Here is a 21,269-nt window from a genome sequence, read left to right as displayed (position 1 = left end):
ATCACACACACTACAGTATAACACACACTACAGTATAACACACACTACAATATAACACACACTACAGTATAACACACACTACAGTATCACACACACTACAGTATAACACACACTACAGTATAACACACACTACAGTATAACACACACTACAGTATAACACACACTACAGTATAACACACACTACAGTATCACACACACTACAGTATAACACACACTACAGTATAACACACACTACAGTATCACACACACTACAGTATCACACACACTACAGTATAACACACACTACAGTATAACACACACTACAGTATCACACACACTACAGTATCACACACACTACAGTATAACACACACTACAGTATAACACACACTACAGTATTACACACACTACAGTATAACACACACTACAGTATAACACACACTACAGTATAACACACACTACAGTATAACACACACTACAGTATAACACACACTACAGTATAACACACTACAGTATAACACACACTACAGCATAACACACACTACAGCATAACACACACTACAGCATAACACACACTACAGCATAACACACACTACAGCATAACACACACTACAGCATAACACACACTACAGCATAACACACACTACAGCATAACACACACTACAGTATAACACACTACAGCATAACACACACTACAGCATAACACACACTACAGCATAACACACACTACAGCATAACACACACTACAGCATAACACACACTACAGCATAACACACACTACAGCATAACACACACTACAGCATAACACACACTACAGTATAACACACACTACAGTATAACACACACTACAGTATAACACACACATTACAGTATAACACACACATTACAGTATAACACACACTACAGTATAACACACACTACAGTATAACACACACTACAGTATAACATACACTACAGTATAACACACACTACAGTATAACACACACTACAGTATAACACACACTACAGTATAACACACTACAGTATAACACACACTACAGTATAACACACACTACAGTATAACACACACTACAGTATAACACACACTACAGTATAACACACACTACAGTATAACACACACTACAGTATCACACACACTACAGTATAACACACACTACAGTATAACACACACTACAATATAACAAACATACACTACAGTATAACACACACTACAGTATAACACACACTACAGTATAACACACACTACAGTATAACACACACTACAGTATCACACACACTACAGTATAACACACACTACAGTATAACACACACTACAATATAACAAACATACACTACAGTATAACACACACTACAGTATAACATACACTACAGTATAACACACACTACAGTATAACATACACTACAGTATAACATACATACACTACAGTATAACACACACTACAGTATAACACACACTACAGTATAACACACGCTACAGTATAACACACGCTACAGTATAACACACGCTACAGTATAACACACGCTACAGTATAACATACGCTACAGTATAACACACACTACAGTATAACATACACTACAGTATAACAAACACTACAGTATAACACACACTACAGTATAACACACACTACAGTATAACACACACTACAGTATAACACACACTACAGTATAACATACACTACAGTATAACACACACTACAGTATAACACACACTACAGTATAACACACACTACAGTATAACACACACTACAATATAACACACACTACAGTATAACACACACTACAGTATATCACACACTACATTATAACACACACTACAGTATAACATACACTACAGTATAACACACACTACAGTATAACATACACTACAGTATAACACACACTACAGTATAACATACATACACTACAGTATAACATACGCTACAGTATAACACACACTACAGTATAACACACACTACAATATAACATACACTACAGTATAACACACACTACAATATAACACACACTACAGTATAACACACACTACAGTATAACACACACTACAGTATAACACACACTACAGTATAACATACACTACAGTATAACACACACTACAGTATAACACACACTACAGTATAACACACACTACAGTATAACACACACTACAATATAACACACACTACAGTATAACACACACTACAGTATATCACACACTACATTATAACACACACTACAGTATAACATACACTACAGTATAACACACACTACAGTATAACATACACTACAGTATAACACACACTACAGTATAACATACATACACTACAGTATAACATACGCTACAGTATAACACACACTACAGTATAACACACACTACAATATAACATACACTACAGTATTATATACACAGTGTAGTAGAAGTGTCATAATACACTGCATTTTAAGCATTAGCTTCATAGTGTCACCCACCTGGTTCTCAGTCACTGACTTGTAGTGGTATAGACCCGGCCTCAGCTGCCAGCGGCAGAATTCTCCCCGCCAGCTCCGAGTGATTGTCCCTCCGCCGATTCCTCCAAGTGGAGCTCCTAGAAAAGACGGAGTACCGTTATTATTATGTCACACCCCAAGTACAAGAAAGACCGTCTCCAGATCTCAAGGAGACTCCTCTGTGGCCCCTTTATGTAGGGTCTCCCTGGTCATTTACATAATACGGCTCTGCTACATACGCAGTCTGACACGTGAGTCGTGTTTCATCATGATTTACAGGTTATTTCTAGATGATATATTTGCTGTATTTCCTTGTCTTGGAGGTGTAGTGCCGGGGGCACTCGGTCATTTTGGTCCATGTGACAGGTGTGCCTGACATTGACACTTCAGATAGTTTTCGGCCGGGGGAGGGGTATGTCATATGGTAAGAGCTATAAGGTCAGCGCTGTCCTGGTCCTCACCGATGCCCCAAAAAATTTCGTCAACCATAGTGAGCGGGATACAAAATTCACAGAAAATAGTACTCCCCCCTGGACTCTGATATTCCAGCCTGATTCACTAGTTATTCCTCCTGCCATTCCTCTGTTATTCCTCCTAGAAAAGTATGAATAAATGAACAACTGGATGTAACCATTTCTCCTGTCAAAGGGGCGTGTCCCTCCATGGTCTCCTCTGATTGGACAGTTACAGTCTGTGCAGTGACACACCCCCAACTGGTAACACCCATTTGTAAATTTATTCATGCAATTCTAGGAGGAATAACAGAGGAACGGCACATGGTAGAGTGCTAAGAAAAGATGCTCCAGGATTGTTATTTCATGTGGAATACAATTATTTACTAAAAGCGAGGTGTCAGGAGTAGTGATCGTCCCCTTTTACCCCTTCCCGCGATTGGGCGTGACGGTACGTCCGGAATGCAAGTGATTTCCCTCATTCGGGCGTACAGTTACGCCCAAGTTTCAAACTGTCACCATGTCAACAGACATGGTGACAGCGTCCCGATCGCAACTGTCATAGACAGTTGCCGAGCAGGACTCGCGGGCACAGGACCAATCAGAGTGGTCCCGTGCCGGAACGAGCTGTGATTGGCCAGTCAGTACTGACAGGCCAATCACAGCACAGGAGCAGTGGTTTGCCGGCATCTCCGTCTCTGACAAGCTCATTCCTGTCAGAGAGCTTGTGAGAGTCGGAGACAAGAACAAATACAGTGAAGAAGTGAAAAATAGAACAAAAAAAACCAGCGATCTGCCCCTTTTCTGCCCCCTAACCAGTGATCACCTCCTTTGGTGCCCACTGGTTAAGAAAAAATAAATAAATATATAATATATCTCATTTCAGTCCCCCGCAGTGTCCTTCTGCCGTGCTGTGATCTGTCACCGGTCGCCATCACCCTGCTGTGTCCCTAGATTGCCCGCTGCCCGAGTTCCCTGTTAGGTAGCAATGCCACGTCTCATTTCGTTTTTCCCCTGGTAGGTAGGGTACCCTTACTCATTGAATACAGCAGGGTCTGTTCTCATTCCACGGTTCAGAGTAGCGGTTTATTTTTTGATAAAAAAAAATTACAAAAAAAAAATGTTAAAATTTTTTTATCAATAAAGTTACAAAAAAATGTGTTCGTTAGTTCGTTAGTTAGGTAGCAAGAGTTTATTAGGATGGCCAAAAGAGTCTTCTCAGCCGAGGAAGCAGATGAAATGCTGTGTTGCGATACGGACAGCGCGAGTGAAGTTGAAGAGAAGTTCGTGCTTCCATCTTCCTCTGCATCCAGTGACTCGGAGTCTGCACCCCCCCCCCCAGTCGGCGCAGAAAAGCCGTAGGTCCTGCTCTGCCGGAGCTGACCTGAGAAGCTGCGGACAATTATGCCCCCCAGGTGCCTGAGTTTACAGCCCCCTCAGGCATTCAAATTGAAACTACGGGTTTCAGCCCCATTGATTATTTTAAACTTTTTTTTTCAGACGCCCTTTTAGAATTAATTGTCCAGCAGACCAACCTTTATGCAGAAGGGTTTATCGGCCAGAACCCCGACTCTTATTATGGGAGAAGCCAAAATTGGACCCCCACAAACCCAGTGGAATTGCGGAAGTTTTGGGGCATATTTTTAAGTTTTGGTCTCATAAAAAAGCCCAGTATTAGAGACTATTGGTCCCCTGATATTTTATAGAACACCCCCCTTTACCGCACAGTAATGACAAGGATGCGATTCGAAGCCATCCTAAAGTTCCTGCATTACAAGGACAATAGTCACTGCCCACCCCCACTGGACCCACATTTTGATAGGCTGTATAAAATAAGACCACTGATTGCCCACTACTCCCAAAGTTTTTCCCAAGTTTGTACCCCCCAACAAAATATTTAGGTGGATGAATCACTAGTGAGCTTCAAGGTTAGACTGCACTCCAGGCAGGATCTACCCAATAAAAGAGCCCGGTACGGCATAAAGCTCTACAAGCTGCGAAAGTGCCACCGGTTACACATACTCTTTTAGGGTCTATGAGGGAAAAGACTCCCAAATAGATCCCCCAATCTATCACACCTCCTTGGATTTTTTCTTTATTTATTCCTCATTCACCTTTTCTGTCTCCCATATTGGCCATGACCAATTATTCATTTTTTTACTGACCAGCCCCATTTAAAATTTGATCATTTAAAATTTGTAAAAAACCACCTAAAACAAACTAAAAATTCTCACTATACCCGAGGGAGTGTCTGTCCCATCCAGGTTGCAAATCTGGGTGAGCGGAATAAATCCAGATGAGATTGGTTGTCTCAGCAAATCTTTTTTTGCTCAGGCCTTTGATTTATTTTTTGGGCTGGATTTTATGGAATGGTGGGTAGGTGGGTGGTGGGACCTGCATTGCGAGTTTTCCAGGTTGTCCTCCTTATTTACTAGAATTAAAGTATTTCTTATTATACCCCCAGATGAATACCTAGAGGGTTGTCACTTCACAATTTAAAAATTCTCACTATACCCCTAGATGAATACCTTGAAAGGTGTTACATTACAATCTAAATCTTCTCACTATACCGCTAGATGAATTCTTTGAGGGGTTTAGTTTCCTAAATGGGGTCACTTTTCTGGGTTTCTAATGTTTTGACACCCCAGAGCCTCTGTTTTTATCGTAGTCGGCCTCAGATGTTGAATGGTGCTCCTTCCCTTCTGAGCCCCGCCACGTGCTCAAACAGCAGTTTATGTCCACAAATGGGGTATTGCCGTATTCAGGAGAAATTGTGTAACAAACTGTGGGTGCTGTTTCTCCTTTAACCCCTTGCGAAAATTATGAATTTGGGGCTAAAGCAACATTTTCTTTGAAAAAAAATCTACATTTTTTTATTTTACTGCCCAGTGTATGAAACACCTGTGGGGTCAAACTGCTCACTATACCACTTGAAAAATTCCTTGAGGGGTGTAGTTTCCCAAATGGAGTCACTTTTGGGGGGTTTCCACTGCACTGGTACCTTTACAAATGCGACATGGTGCAGAGAAATCAATCCAGCACTTCAAAAGCTAAATGGCGCTCCTTCCTTTCCGAGTCCTGCCGCTTGCCCAAACAGCAGTTTATGACCACATGTTTGGTATTTCCGTACTCTGGAGAAGTTGCTTTACAAATGTTGGGGTGCTTTTCCTAATTTATTTGTTGAAAAAAATTAAAATTTTGAGGTAAAGCTACATCTTATTGGAAAATAATGTAATTTTTCATTTTCACTGATCAATTCTAATGAAATCTATGAAACACCTGTGGGGTCAAAATGCTCACTACACGCCTAGATGAATTCCTCAAGGGGTGTAGTTTCCTAAATGGAGTCACTTTTGTGGGGTTTCCTTTGTTTCGGCACCACAAGACCTCTTCTAACCTGACATGGTGCCTGAAATATAATTTAAGAAAAGGAAGGCCCAAAAATCCACTATGTGCTCCTTTGCTTCTGGGGCTTTCGTTTCAGTCCAGTAGCGCACTAGGGCCACATGTGGGATATTTCTATAAACTGCAGAATCAGGGCAATAAATATTCAGTTGTGTTTCTCTGGTAAAAACCTTCAGTATTACAGGAAAAAATGGATTCAAATGGAATTTCTGCAAAAAGAAATGAAATTTGCAAATTTCCCTTCTACTTTTGCTTTAATTCCTGTGAAACGCATAAAGGGTTAAGAAACTTTCTAAATGATGTTTTGAATACTTTAAGGGGTGCAGTTTCTAAAATGGGGTGATTTGTGGGGGTTCCTAATATATAAGGCCCTCAAAGCCACTTCAAAACTGAACTGGTCCCTAAAAAAATAGCCTTTTGAAATTTTCTTGAAAATTTGAGAAATTGCTGCTAAACTTATAAGCCTTGTAACGTCCTAGAAAAATAAAAGGACGTTCAAAAAACGATGCAAACATAAAGTAGACAAATGGGGGATGTGAGCTAGTAACTATTTTGTGTGGTATAACTATCTGTCTTACAAGCAGATACATTTGAATTTAGAAAATGCTAATTTTTTGCAAATTTTCTCTAAATTTTGGTGTTTTTCACACAAAAATATTGAATATATCGACCAACTTTTTTCACTAACTTAAAGTACAATATGTCACCAGAAAACAATCTCAGAATTGCTTGGATAGGTAAAAGCGTTCCCAAGTTATTGCCACATAGTAACTTAAAAAATGTCATTTGGTCCAAAAGTGGCTGCGTCCTGAAGGGGTTAAGGGATCGCATACAATAATACTACAGGTACTCTACACTGTCCTGCCCAGGAACATCAACAGTATAAACCTCCAGGAGTATTATATAGAAAGTGGCCAACATAGATAATAGATATCGATATCAAACCTTTCATCTCTTACAGAGCGTATGTGCGGAGATAGATTGTCAAATGGTGCTTTGTCTATATCACTGTAGAATTAGATCTATCATTTCTCCTATTGCTTCACCTTCTCAGGATTTGCTGATGAGGGTATTTTTCATTTCGATTCCTATATTTGGTTTCTTGATTTATCTCTGCAAATGTGCTTTACTCCAGGAGTTATACAACAGATAATATTATATGGTTTTATTTCAGAACCGGACTTATATTGCTGATAGTTTTCCTATATACAGTTTGGTGTCCTTCCAAACGTTCATGGCTTTTTTGTTTGCTTCGTGAATGCTCATATTGGGATCTTCCATTGCATGAAGAGCGTAAAGTGCAGCTAAACCTTTGACAAACTTCTGACATCTCATAGTGACACGTCATAGGTTTGTATTGGGGGGTCCGAGAACGGAGACCCCCACCAATCTCTAGAACGAAGCAGCTGAAAGTCTCGTGTGATCGCTCGGCCGCTTGGTGTCTGTTCGGCTTTTTCCGGAAGGCCGATGTATCGGAGGACGGGCTCATAGACTTTCTATTGACTCCGTACACCGATACATTTATTATCTTTGTGGATTTTGGGCAAATGATAGAAAAATGGCGCTTCCGAATTTGATTCTCTTTTTTATTTAGGATACCGTCCTCAACATTGATTTTTATTAGGGTTAAGAATTCCTCCAGACAGTGTTCCATCGGCTTCTTGGACGGAGACCTCTCTATCTTGTATCACAATTCCTCCTCCTTATCACAACGTCTTTGTTATTTTGTAGATCTTTGAGTGATTTTTTTTTTCTCCGATTTATCCGGATTACTCTGGCTAGGTTTTGTTTTTCTATCGATTTTTTTTTTTTTCATATCATTCGAAACTAATGTGTAGAAGGTTTATTTGATTTCTTCTGTTGATTTGGATCTTCCATTTCAGCGTCGTGAGGCATTGGCGTCGATTCTCTCTGCTCCTTTGTTTCCCTCCTCGGCACCCTCTGATCTTTCTTTTTGGTTGACATGAGCGGATGTGTTTGGTTCGGGAGAGTTTGGAAATATTTTATGGATGGAATCGTGCTTGAGGTGTGTCTTTGGGGACTGGTATTTGGGACTGGAGGAAGGGAATACGAGATTCTATTATAGGAGTAGATGTGCTAGTGCTGGATGTCTCCGGTCCATTTAGATAAAGAACTAAGGGGGAGGAAAATGCAGATTGCGGTTTGGAATGGAGTCCCAATCCAGTGAAGGGTGGTATTCGTACCATCTGGTGAGTCATGAGTCGTGAAGAAAGTATCATCAATGGAACTAGTGATGTACGACAGGTCTGTATGTAGTTGTGCTGGTGTAGCGCGACATGTCTGTATGTAGTTGTGCTGGTGTAGCGCGACATGTCTGTATGTAGTTGTACTGGTGTAGCTTTGGTAAATTGACATGAGGCGGAATCCAACTCTCCTCACCAGCTGGGGCTTACTCTCTTATGGTATTGAGATGTTCAGTCTCTCTTGTAGTAATGTCGTTTTGTTTTCTATTCATATTTTCGGTAATAGTATTATCATGAGGTGCTTCTGTATATATTTCTCTTGTATCTTTTTCTTGTGGTGTGTGTATCTATATAGGATCTGGTGTTGGCATGAATCCGTTCTTGGTGAGATTGCTGTCTTTTGCGTTGTCCAAGCCAATGTCCAAGCTTTGGTTGGAGTAATCCTGTCCACCCCGTTGGATTTTGGCTGCTTTTTTCTTTCAATGATGTCTCTATCTCGTTTGAGGAATCTGGTTTTTATGGAGGATTCTAATCTAGAAAAATCTTTGTGTTTTTTTTTGTATATTTCTAATTTGATCCAAGTGCTATTACTGAGTTGAGAACTGTGGTCTGCTGAGGAAGATGTTTTCTTACAAAGGCGCTCCATCATAGCTCTGGAGAATGTGGTCATGTATTCGCTCCATTCTAGTGACAAATGTGTATCATCTGGAAAGGCAGACAAAAAGGGCATTCTCAGCCACTAGGCAGAAGGTTTTCACGAGATACATCTTTAGGAAAGTTGCATCTAGTTCAGCTTTGATTGAATCTTCAAATTCTAGAAACAAATCTGTCATATGTCTGGTTTCTTCAGTGGTGTAAACTTTGAAGAGTATATCTCTTGCAGGGATTCTTATTTCTGATGGAGTAATGCCAGTAAATAGTTGAATAAGTTTGTTTCGATTGTCCAAACGATGATGAAAGTATTCCATTCTACTAGAAAGATGGTATTCGTGATCACCCTGGTATGCTTGCCGTACTCTTATTATAGTATTAAGGAAACTAGGAGATCTATAAAGACCACCAAGAGACCTATGAAGGCCACCAAGAGACCTATGAAGGCCACCAAGAGACCTAGGAAAGCCACCAAGAGACCTATGAGGGCCACCAAGAGACCTATGAGGGCCACCAATGAAAGCCACCAAGAGACATATAAAGGCCATAAAGAGACCTATGAAGGCCACCAAGAGACTTATGAAGACCACCAATGACCTATGAAAGCCACCAAGAGACCTATAAAGGCCACTAAGAGACGTATAAAGGCCACAAATGACTTATAGTATTAAGGAAACTAAGAGATCTATAAAGACCACCAAGAGACCTATGAAGGTCACCAAGAGACCTATGAAGGCCACCAAGAGACATATGAAGATCACCAATGACCTATGAAAGCCACCAAGACATCTATAAAGACAACTATGAAACATATGAATGCCACTAAAACAACCTATGAAAGCCACTAAGAGACCTATGAAGGCCACCAATGACTTACAGTATTAAGGAAACTAAGAGATCTATGAAGGCCACCAAGAAACCTATGAAGGCCACCAAGAGACCTATGAAGGCCACCAATGACCTATGAAAGCCACCAAGAGACATATAAAGGCCACTAGGAGACCTATGAAGGCAACCAATGACCTATGAAGACCCCCAAGGGATCTATGAAGGCAACCAAGAGATCTATAAAGACCACCAATGACCTATGAAAGCCACCAAGAGACATATAAAGGCCACAAAGAGACCTATGAAGGCCACCAATGACCTATGAAGACCCTCAAGGGACCTATGAAGGTCACCAAGAGACCTATGTGAAATGAAGTAAGAAAAGGTTCTATGGTCTGAACATATCACAATCGAGAACTTTGGACAAAAAAACAACAAATGCGTAAAAAAAACAGATGTGGTTTTTCAATGCAGCTTTTACCGCACCTAGACTGCAATATCTGACTGAACCCCTAGAGAATACCTCAACCCAAAAAGTAACTGAAAGTAGCTGTCCACATGTCAAGGGCTGGAAAAATCCTCTCCACACATAATGAAATTTATGCCAGCTGTTCCCCCACTAATTACTGACCTAAAGGAACAGCATATTTACTCATTGGATTAGTCAGAGTTTATGAATGTAGGTCAGGGTTAAAAAAAAAGCAGAGGGGAAGGGGTGCATAATTTTAGCAAGCACCTTAATTACTGAGCTTTCGAGGTTGGTCAGCTGAGAAGACTTGTATAGTCAGGTGCCTCGTCTCACACGGTTCTGTTCTTCACCTTTGGCCAGGGATGTTTATTGAGGACACGATATAAGATAACACGGGGTAATTATTACTAGAGCAGTGAGGAGGTGCAGGAGGGTGAACTTCATGTCGCACCTTGACCCTTATAGAAGCTCTCCAGGTCTGGGAAAGCTCTACAGGGTCCGATATGTCATACAGATTACATAACGAGAGTCCATGAGCTCCGGCGCTCATTGATTACCAGAAGAAAAGGGCTGTGGAACGCGGGTCACCATGGACATTATTAGTGTTTTTCCATGTTTTGGTTAAAGAACTCCCAATAAGAGACATAGGATGTTATCATGAAACGTCATCTCGATATCCCTCTATTACCTACAGACCGCTCCATCACCTATGTATCCCTCTATCACCTACAGACTGCTCCATCACCTCTATATCCCTCTATTACCTACAGACTGCTCCATCACCTATGTATCCCTCTATCACCTACAGACTGCTCCATCACCTATATATCCCTCTATTACCTACATACTGCTCCATCACCTATATATCCCTATATGACCTACAGACTGCCCCATCACCTATATATAGATATATCCCTCTATCACCTACATACTGCCCCATCACCTATATATCCCTCTGTCACCTGCAGACTGCCCCATCACCTATCTATATCCCTCTGTCACCTACAGACTGCCACATCACCTATATATATATATCCCTCTATCACCTACAGACTGCCCCATCACCTCTATATTCCTATATTACCTACATACTGCTCTATCACCTATATATATCCCTATATCACCTACAGACTGCCCCATCACCTATATATATCCCTATATCGCCTACAGACTGACCCATCACCTCTATATCCCTCTATTACCTACAGACTGCTCCATCACCTATATATATCCCTCTATTACCTACAGACTGACCCATCACCTCTATATCCCTCTATCACCTACATACTGCTCCATCACCTCTATATCCCTCTTTTACCTGCAGACTGCCCCATCACCTATATATATCCCTCTGTCACCTACAGACTGCCTCATCACCTATATATATCCCTGTCACCTACAGACTGTCCCATCACCTATACATATCCCTCTGTCACCTACAGACTGCCCCATCACCTCTATTACACACAGACTGCCCCATCACCTATATATCCCTCTATTACCTACAGACTGCCCCATCACCTCTGTATCCCTCTATTACCTGCAGACTGCCCCATCACGTGTATATAAATATCCCTGTCACCTACAGACTGCCCCATCACCTATATATCCCTCTATTACCTACAGAATGCCCCATCACCGCTATATCCCTCTATTACCTGCAGACTGCCCCATCACCTATATATATATATCCCGCTGTCACCTACAGACTGCCCCATCACCTATATATCCCTCTGTCACCTACAGACTGTCCCATCACCTATATATCCATCTGTCACCCACAGACTGCCCCATCACCTCTATATCCCTCTATTACCTACAGACTGCCCATCACCTATATATATATATATATCCCTCTGTAATCTATAGACTGCCCCATCACCTATATATATATATATATCCCTCTGTCACCTACAGACTGCCCCATCACCTCTATATCCCTCTATTACCTGCAGACTGCCCCATCAACTATATATTTATCTATATATATATATATATCCCTCTGTCATCTACAGACTGCCCCATCACCTATATAGCCCTCTGTTACCTACAGACTGCCCCATCACCTATATAGCCCTCTCTCACCTAGAGACTGCCCCATCACCTCTATATCCCTCTATTACCTACAGACTGCCCCATCCCCTTTATATCCCTCTAATACCTACAGACTGCTCCATCACCTATATATATATATATCCCTCTGTCATCTACAGACTGCTCCATCACCTCTATATCCCTCTATTTCCTACAGACTGCCCCATCCCCTTTATATGCCTCTAATACCTACAGACTGCCCCATCACCTCTATATCCTTCTGTCACCTACAGACTGCCCCATCACCTCTATATCCCTATATTACCTGCCCCATCACCTATATATATCCCTGTCACCTACAGACTGCCCCATCACCTCTATATTCCTCTATTACCTACATACTGCCCCATCATCTCTATATCCCTCTATTACCCACAGACTGCTCTATCTTCTCTATATCCCCCTGTCACCTACAGACTGCTCCATCACCTCTATATCCCTCTATTACCTACAGACTGACCCATCACCTCTATATCCCTGTCACCTACAGACTGCCCAATCACCTCTATATCACTCTATCACCTACATACTGCTCCATCACCTCTATATCCCTCTATTACCTACAGACTGCCCCATCACCTCTATATCCCTGTCATCTACAGACTGCTCCATCACCTCTATATCCCTCTATTACCTACAGACTGCTCCATCTTCTCTATTACCTACAGACTGCCCCATCACCTCTATATCCCTCTATCACCTACAGACTGCCCCATCACCTCTATATCCCTGTCATCTACAGACTGCTCCATCACCTCTATATCCCTCTATTACCTACAGACTGCTCCATCACCTCTATATCCCTCTATTACCTACAGACTGCCCCATCACCTCTATATTCCTGTCATCTACAGACTGCTCCATCACCTCTATATCCCTCTATTACCTACAGACTGCTCCATCTTCTGTATATCCCTCTATTACCTACAGACTGCTCCATCACCTCTATATCCCTCTGTCACCTACAGACTGCCCCGTCACCTCTATATCCCCCTATTACCTACAGACTGCTTCATCACCTATATATATATATATATATCCCTCTGTCACCTACAGACTGCCCCATCACCTTTATATCCCTCTATTACCTGCAGACTGCTCCATCACCTCTATCACCTACATACTGCTCCATCACATCTATATCCCTCTATCACCTACATACTGCTCCATCACCTCTATATCCCTGTATAACCTACAGACTGCTCCCTCACCTCTATATCCCTCTATCACCTACATACTGCTCCCTCACCTCTATATCCCTCTATCACCTACATACTGCTCCCTCACCTCTATATCCCTCTATCACCTACATACTCCGCCATCACCTCTATATCCATCTATTACCTACATACTGCTCCATCACCTCTATATCCCTCTATATCCCTCTATTACCTACAGACTGCTCCATCTTCTCTATATCTCTCTATTACCTACAGACTGCTCCCTCACCTCTATATCCCTCTATCACCTACATACTCCGCCATCAGCTCTATATCCCTCTATTACCTACAGACTGCTCCATCACCTCTATATCCCTCTATCACCTACAGACGGCTCCATCTTCTCTATATCCCTCTATCACTTACAGACTGCTCCATCTTCTCTATATCCCTCTATCACCTACAAACTGCTCCATCACCTCTATATCCCTCTATGACCTACATACTGCTCTATAATCTCTATATCCCTCTAGTACCTACAGACTGCTCCATCATCTATATATCCCCCTAGTACCTACAGACTGCTCCATCATCTCTATATCCTTGTGTCACCTACAGACTGCTCCATCACCTCTATATTCCTCTATTACCTACAGACTGCTCCATCACCTCTATATCCCTCTATTACCTACAGACTGCTCCATAATCTATATATCCCCCTAGTACCTACAGACTGCTCCATCATCTCTATATCCTTGTGTCACCTACAGACTGCTCCATCATCTCTATATCCTTGTGTCACATACAGACTGCCCCATCACCTCTAGTACCTACATACTGCTCCATCATCTCTATATCCCTCTATCACCTACAGACTGCTCCATAATCTATATATCCATCTGTCACCTACATACTGCTCCATCACCTCTATATCCCTCTATTACCTACAGACTGCTCCATCTTCTCTATATCCCTCTGTCACCTACAGACTGCTCCATCACCTCTATATCCCTCCATTACCTACAGACTGCCCCATCATCTCTATATCCCTCTATTACCTACATACTGCCCCATCATCTCTATATCCCCCTAGTACCTACAGACTGCTCCATCACCTCTATATCCCTCTATTACCTACAGACTGCTCCATAATCTCTATATCCTTGTGTCCCCTACAGACTGTCCCATCACCTCTATATCCCTCTAGTACCTACAGACTGCTCCATCATCTCTATATCCCTCTATCACCTACAGACTGCTCCATCACCTCTATATCCCTCTATTACCTACAGACTGCCGCATCATCTCTATATCCCTCTATTACCTACAGACTGCCCATCCCCTCTATGTCCCTCTATTATCTACAGACTGCTCCATCATCTCTATATCCCTCTATCACCTACAGACTGCTCCATAATCTATATATCCCCCTAGTACCTGCATACTGCTCCATCATCTCTATATCCCTCTATCACCTACAGACTGCTCTATAATCTATATATCACCTCTAGTACCTACAGACTGCTCCATCACCTCTATATCCCTCTAGTACCTACAGACTGCTCCATCATCTCTATATCCCTCTATCACCTACAGACTGCTCCATCACCTCTATATCCCTCTATTACCTACAGACTGCTCCATAATCTCTATATCCTTGTGTCCCCACAGACTGCCCCATCACCTCTATATCCCTCTAGTACCTACTGACTGCTCCATAAACTTTATATCCTTGTGTCACCTACAGACTGCCCCATCAAACATGAATAATCTTACATTGCATTACTACAATATTTCCTATCATTTCCATGTGAGGTTCTCATTCTGATCACGTTGTGGTCGCCACAACGAGATGATCTCACACAGACAGGTCCCCACACTAAACATTAGACCTGGACCAGCTAATCCATCCCACGGCTCAATCTATACAGGAGCTCGGAAACTGGTAGCCCGACCGTCCAGCAAGCTGCGGTTCTTATGCACTGATGGGATGTTGTGGAGATAAAACTACAATATATAGAACATTATGTGGAGGACTGAGCCTCCTCCGTTCTAGTACATGTATACACGCTACATACAATACATTGCTGTAGGGCTACCCGTGAGATGTTACTGGTACTGACGGAACTAAAGGAGAAACATTACACAACAAAAGCCCCAGGAAAAGTAAACAGCAGAACTATCACTCCAGGGAAAGTGCAGCCCGAGTGCTGAATGATTCGTGACTGCAGCAGGAAGTAAAAGAGTCTTACAGGAATGCAGCCAAACAGGTGCACAGCGATCATCACATAACTGACCTAAAACAGCACACCGTTACTGCAGGGGGAGGGGAGGCTGTCACCGGGGGAGGGGAGGATGTCACTTGGGGAGGGGAGGCTGTCACCGGGGGAGGGGAGGCTGTCACGGGGGAGGGGAGGCTGTCAGTTATGGCTGTCAGTGGGGGTGGAGAGGCTGTCAGTTATGGCGGTCAGTGGCGGAGGGGAGGCTGTCAGTTATGGCTGTCAGCGTTAGACGGGAGGCTGTCACCGGGGGAGGGGAGGCTGTCAGTTATGGCTGTCAGCGTTGGAGGGGAGGCTGTCAGCGTTGGAGGGGAGGCTGTCAGCGTTGGAGGGGAGGCTGTCAGCGTTGGAGGGGAGGCTGTCAGCGGCAGAGGGGAGGCTGTCAGCGGCGGAGGGCGGAGGGAGTTATGGCTGTCAGTGGTAGAGGAGAGGCGGTCAGTGGTAGAGGAGAGGCTGTCAGCAGCGGAGGGGAGGCTGTCAGTTATGGCTGTCAGTGGTGGAGGAGAGGCTGTCAGTGGTGGAGGAGAGGCAGTCAGTGGTGGAGGAGAGGCAGTCAGTGGAGGAGGAGAGGCTGTCAGCGGCGGAGGATAGGCAGTCAGAGGTGGAGGATAGGCTGTCAGCAGCAGAGGGGAAGCTGTCAGTGGAGGAAGAGAGGCTGTCAGCGGCGGAGGATAGGCAGTCAGAGGTGGAGGAGAGGCTGTCAGCAGCAGAGGGGAGGCTGTTAGCGGCGAAGGGGAGGCTGTTAGCGGCGGAGGGGGAGGCTGTCAGTGGCGGAGGAGAGGCAGTCAGCGGTGGAGGATAGGCTGTCAGCGGAGGAGGTTAGGCTGTTAGTGGCGGAGGAGAGGCAGTCAGCGGTGGAGGATAGGCTGTCAGCGGAGGAGGTTAGGCTGTTAGTGGCGGAGGAGAGGCTGTCAGTGGTGGAGGGGAGGCTGTCAGTGCAGGAGAGGCTGTCAGTTATACGATATGTTTGGGTGTATGGGGGATGCATTTGCTATTGCTGGATGTGCAGGTGAAATGGTTGACACACATGACTCACCGTAGATCTGACGCAGAGGTACTGAGTTGAACATGTCTATAAATGGCGCTTTCTTCTCTACATATGTCTTGCGGAGCCACCACATGAGATACCTATAAGAGGTGGAGAGTATAGGTTACACTTCAGAGGCGAATAGATAACCTGCTTAGTACAGAGGACGGGTGCTATACACAGAGAGGAAGATGTGAGGGATAATCAGGGGGGAAAAGACAAAGGAAGCCAACAACAGGGAACCCCGAAGATTCATCCGCACACAACAAGGAGTGAAGTATAATATATACTGGCACACATGTTATCATGCACTATATACACGGATTATATAGAAGGGCAGCAATCAGGGACCATAGTAAGGAAAGCAGGACAGGGAATACACATAACATTTACAGTAATGGACGTAATGTAGGGAAATAGGGATGACACAGAGGGATATGGACATTATATATGGGAATGCTCTTATACAGGACGGACATTACATAAGTTATACTATACGCAGGACAATAGGTTATGTTATATAGGGATAGATGACGTTAGCCGCTTACCGGACGCCCATGGGAAGATGAGCCAGCTTTTTTGCAGCAGACACATGTTCCAGCTGGAAGGGTTTCCTCTTCTCCTGAAACTCATGAGCCAGACAGATCCTCCAGCCATAAGGGGGCACTCTGTACCCCTGGGCCGCAGCCTGGTATCTCTCCATCAGTCCCTGGGTACTGTCCATGACTGTGTCTGAGAGACGTCTGTCACTGCTGCGGAAATGTTCCAGGTAATGTGTGCAGTCACACCCAGTGGACAAAGTTCTTCCTGAATTCCTAAAAGCAGAGATCAGAGAGCTAAGAAACTGTCTATGTCCACGCTACATTCAATATATGTATAGTGTCTGTATATAATGTATGTATAGTGTCTGTATGTATAGTGTCTGTATATAAGGTATGTATAGTGTCTGTATATAATGTACCTATAGTGTCTGTATGTAATGTATGTATAGTGTCTGTATATAATATATGTATAGTGTCTGTATATAATGTAGGTATAGTGTCTGTATGTATAGTGTCTGTATATAATGTACCTATAGTGTCTGTATGTAATGTATGTATAGTGTCTGTATATAATGTATGTATAGTGTCTGTATATAATGTATGTATAGTGTCTGTATGTATAGTGTCTGTATATAATGTATTTATAGTGTCTGTATGTAATGTATGTATAGTGTCTGTATATAATGAATGTATAGTGTCTGTATACAATATATGTATAGTGTCTGTATACAATATATGTATAGTGTCTGTATATAATGTATGTATAGTGTCTGTATGTAATGTACACTACCGTTCAAAAGGTTAGGGTCACTCAGAAATTTCCTTATTTTTGCAAGAAAAGCACAGTTTTTTTCAATGAAGATAACATTAAGTTAATCAGAAATCCCCTCTATACATTGTTAATGTGTAAATGACTATTCTAGCTGCAAACGTCTGGTTTTTAATGCAATATCTACATAGGTGTATAGAGGCCCATTTCCAGCAACCATCACTCCAGTGTTCTAATGGTACATTGTGTTTGCTGACTGTGTTAGAAGGCTAATGGATGATTAGAAAACACTTGAAAACCCTTGTGCAATTATGTTAGCACCGCTGTAAACAGTTTTGCTGTTTAGAGGAGCTATAAAACTGACCTTCCTTTGAGCTAGTTGAGAATCTGGAGCATTACATTTGTGGGTTCGATTAAACTCTCAAAATGGCTAGAAAAAGAGAGCTTTCATGTGAAACTCGACAGTCTATTCGTGTTCTTAGAAACGAAGGCTATTCCATGCGAGAAATTGCCTAGAAACTGAAGATTTCCTACAACGGTGTGTACTACTCCCTTCAGAGGACAGCACACACAGGCTCTAACCAGAGTAGAAAGAGAAGTGGGAGGCCCCGCTGCACAACTGAGCAACAAGACAAGTACATTAGAGTCTCTAGTTTGAGAAATAGATGCCTCACAGGTCCTCAACTGGCAGCTTCATTAACCCCTTCAGGACCCAGCCTGTTTTGGCCTTCAGGACCCAGCCGATTTTTTCAAATCTGACATGTGTTACTTTATGTGGTAATAACGTTGGAATGCTTTTACCTATCCAAGCGATTCTGAGATTGTTTTCTCGTGACATGTTGTACTTTATGTTAGTGAAAAAATTTTGTCAATAATTTTGGTATTTATTTCTGAAAAGCACCACAATTTAGAAAAAATTTGCAAAAATTATCATTTTTCTAAATTTAAACGTATCTGCTTGTAAAACAGATAGTAATACCACACAAAATAGTTACTAGTTAACATTTCCCATATGTCTACTTTATGTTTGCATCGTTTTTTGAACGTCCTTTTATTTTTCTAGGACGTTACAAGGCTTAGAACTTTAGCAGCAATTTCTCATATTTTAAAGAAAATTTCAAAAGGCCATTTTTTCAGGGACCTGTTCAGTCTGAGGTGGCTTTGAGGGCCTTATATATTAGAAAATCCCCAGAAGTCACCCCATTTTGAAAACTGCACCCCTCAAGGTATTCGAATCAGAATTCACAAAGTGTTTTAACCCTTTAGGCGTTTCACAGGAATTAAAGCAAAGTAGAGGTGAAATGTACAAATTTTATTTTTTTTGCAGAAATTAATTTCTAATACATTTTTTTTTGTAACAGAGAAGGTTTTACCAGAGAAATGCAACTCAATACTTATTGCCCAGATTCTGCAGTTTTTAGAAATATCCCACATGTGGCCCTAGTGTGATAATGAACTGAAGCACCGGCCTCAGAAGCAAAGGAGCATCTGTTGGATTTTGGGCCTCCTTTTTTTTTAGAATATATTTTAGGCACCTTGTCAGGTTTGAAGAGGTCTTGTGGTGCCAAAACAGTGGAAACTCCCCAAAAGTGACCCCATTTTGGAAACTACACCCCTCAAGGAATTTATCTAGGTGTATAGTTAGCATTTTGACCGCACAGGTTTTTCGCTAAATTTATTAGAATTAGTCTGTAAAAATGAAAATCTTTAATATTTACAAGAAATAATAAAGAAAATGCACCCCAACATATGTAAAGCAATGTCTCCCGATTACGGTAATATCCTATATGTGGTAATAAACTGCTGATTGGACCCACAGCAAGGCTCAGAAGGGAAGGAGCGCCATTTGGATTTTGGAGCACGGATTTTGGTGGATTGGTTTTCGGTTCCATGTCGCGTTTGCAACGCCCTGGAGAGACCAAAGCAGGGGAAACCCCCCAAAAGTGACCCCATTTTAGAAATGACACCTCTCAAGGAATTTATCTAGGGCATAGTTAGCATTTTGACCACACAGGTTTTTTGCAGAATTTAGTGGAATTAGGCAGTGAAAATGAAAATCAACTTTTTTTCTGAAAAAGCATAGAAATGTTAAATTTTTACAAGGAATAAAGGAAAAAAAGAACCACAACATTTGTAAAGCATTTTCTCCTGATTACGGCAATACCCCATATGTGGTAATAAACTGCTGATTGGACCCATGGCAGCGCTCAGAAGGGAAGTAGCGCCATTTGGATTTTGGAGCACGGATTCTGATGGATTGTTTTTCGGTGCCATGTCGCCTTTGCAACGCCCTGGAGAGACCAAAACAGTGGAAGCCCCCCAAGTTACCCCATTTTGGAAACACCCCTCAAGGAATTTTTCTAGGGGTATAGTGAGAATATAGACTCCACGGGTCTTTTGCAGAATTTTTTAGAATTAGGCGGAGCAAATTAATATCACAATTTTTTTCCACTAAAATGTTGCATTTTCTCATTTTCACAAGGGATAAAGGAGAAATAAACAACCAATTTTTATAAAGCAATTTCTCCCGAGTACGGAAATACCCCACATGGGGTCATGCATTTTTTTCATTAGAAATGAATTAACCCTTTCAGGACTGATCCATTTTTTGCTTTCTTATTTTCGTTTTTCACTACCCGCCTTCCAAGAGCCATAACTTTTTTCTTTTTCCGTCAGTAGAGTGATGTGACGGCTTATTTCTTGCGGGAGGAATTTTAGTTTCTAGTGATACCATTTAAAGTACCATAAAAAGTACTGGGAAACTGAAAAAAAATAGGAAAATATAGGAATATAGGAAAAAAATCTGATTCCATTTTCGCCGTGCAGTAAAAACGAAAACTACAGAGATTTTGGTGGTTTCAATTATTTAAGTTTTTTACGGTGTTCACCGTGTGAGTTAAATAATGGCATATTGTAATAGTTCGGCCTTTTATGGACGTAGCGATATCAATC

General features: G+C 42.1%; 1 protein-coding gene across 3 annotated transcripts in view; it reads right to left on the bottom strand.

Moving 5' to 3' along the window:
- The window catches only part of GBA2 (glucosylceramidase beta 2), a 91,225-nt gene that overhangs the window by 28,997 nt on the left and 40,959 nt on the right, over positions 1–21,269 (bottom strand). For all 3 annotated transcript variants that reach the window (XM_075844442.1, XM_075844462.1, XM_075844453.1), the window contains 3 exons: positions 17,555–17,821; positions 17,016–17,107; positions 2,420–2,535 (listed from right to left, as the gene is read on the bottom strand). In XM_075844442.1, the coding sequence (XP_075700557.1) occupies positions 2,420–2,535; positions 17,016–17,107; positions 17,555–17,730 (384 nt within the window). In that variant the 5' untranslated portion in view covers positions 17,731–17,821. The remainder of the gene's footprint in view (positions 1–2,419; positions 2,536–17,015; positions 17,108–17,554; positions 17,822–21,269) is intronic.

Source organism: Rhinoderma darwinii, chromosome 1 (genome assembly GCF_050947455.1).
Source record: "Rhinoderma darwinii isolate aRhiDar2 chromosome 1, aRhiDar2.hap1, whole genome shotgun sequence".
Classification (NCBI taxonomy): domain Eukaryota; kingdom Metazoa; phylum Chordata; class Amphibia; order Anura; family Rhinodermatidae; genus Rhinoderma; species Rhinoderma darwinii.
Note: the sequence above shows the minus strand (reverse complement) of the source record. Positions and strands in the feature narration are given on the sequence as shown.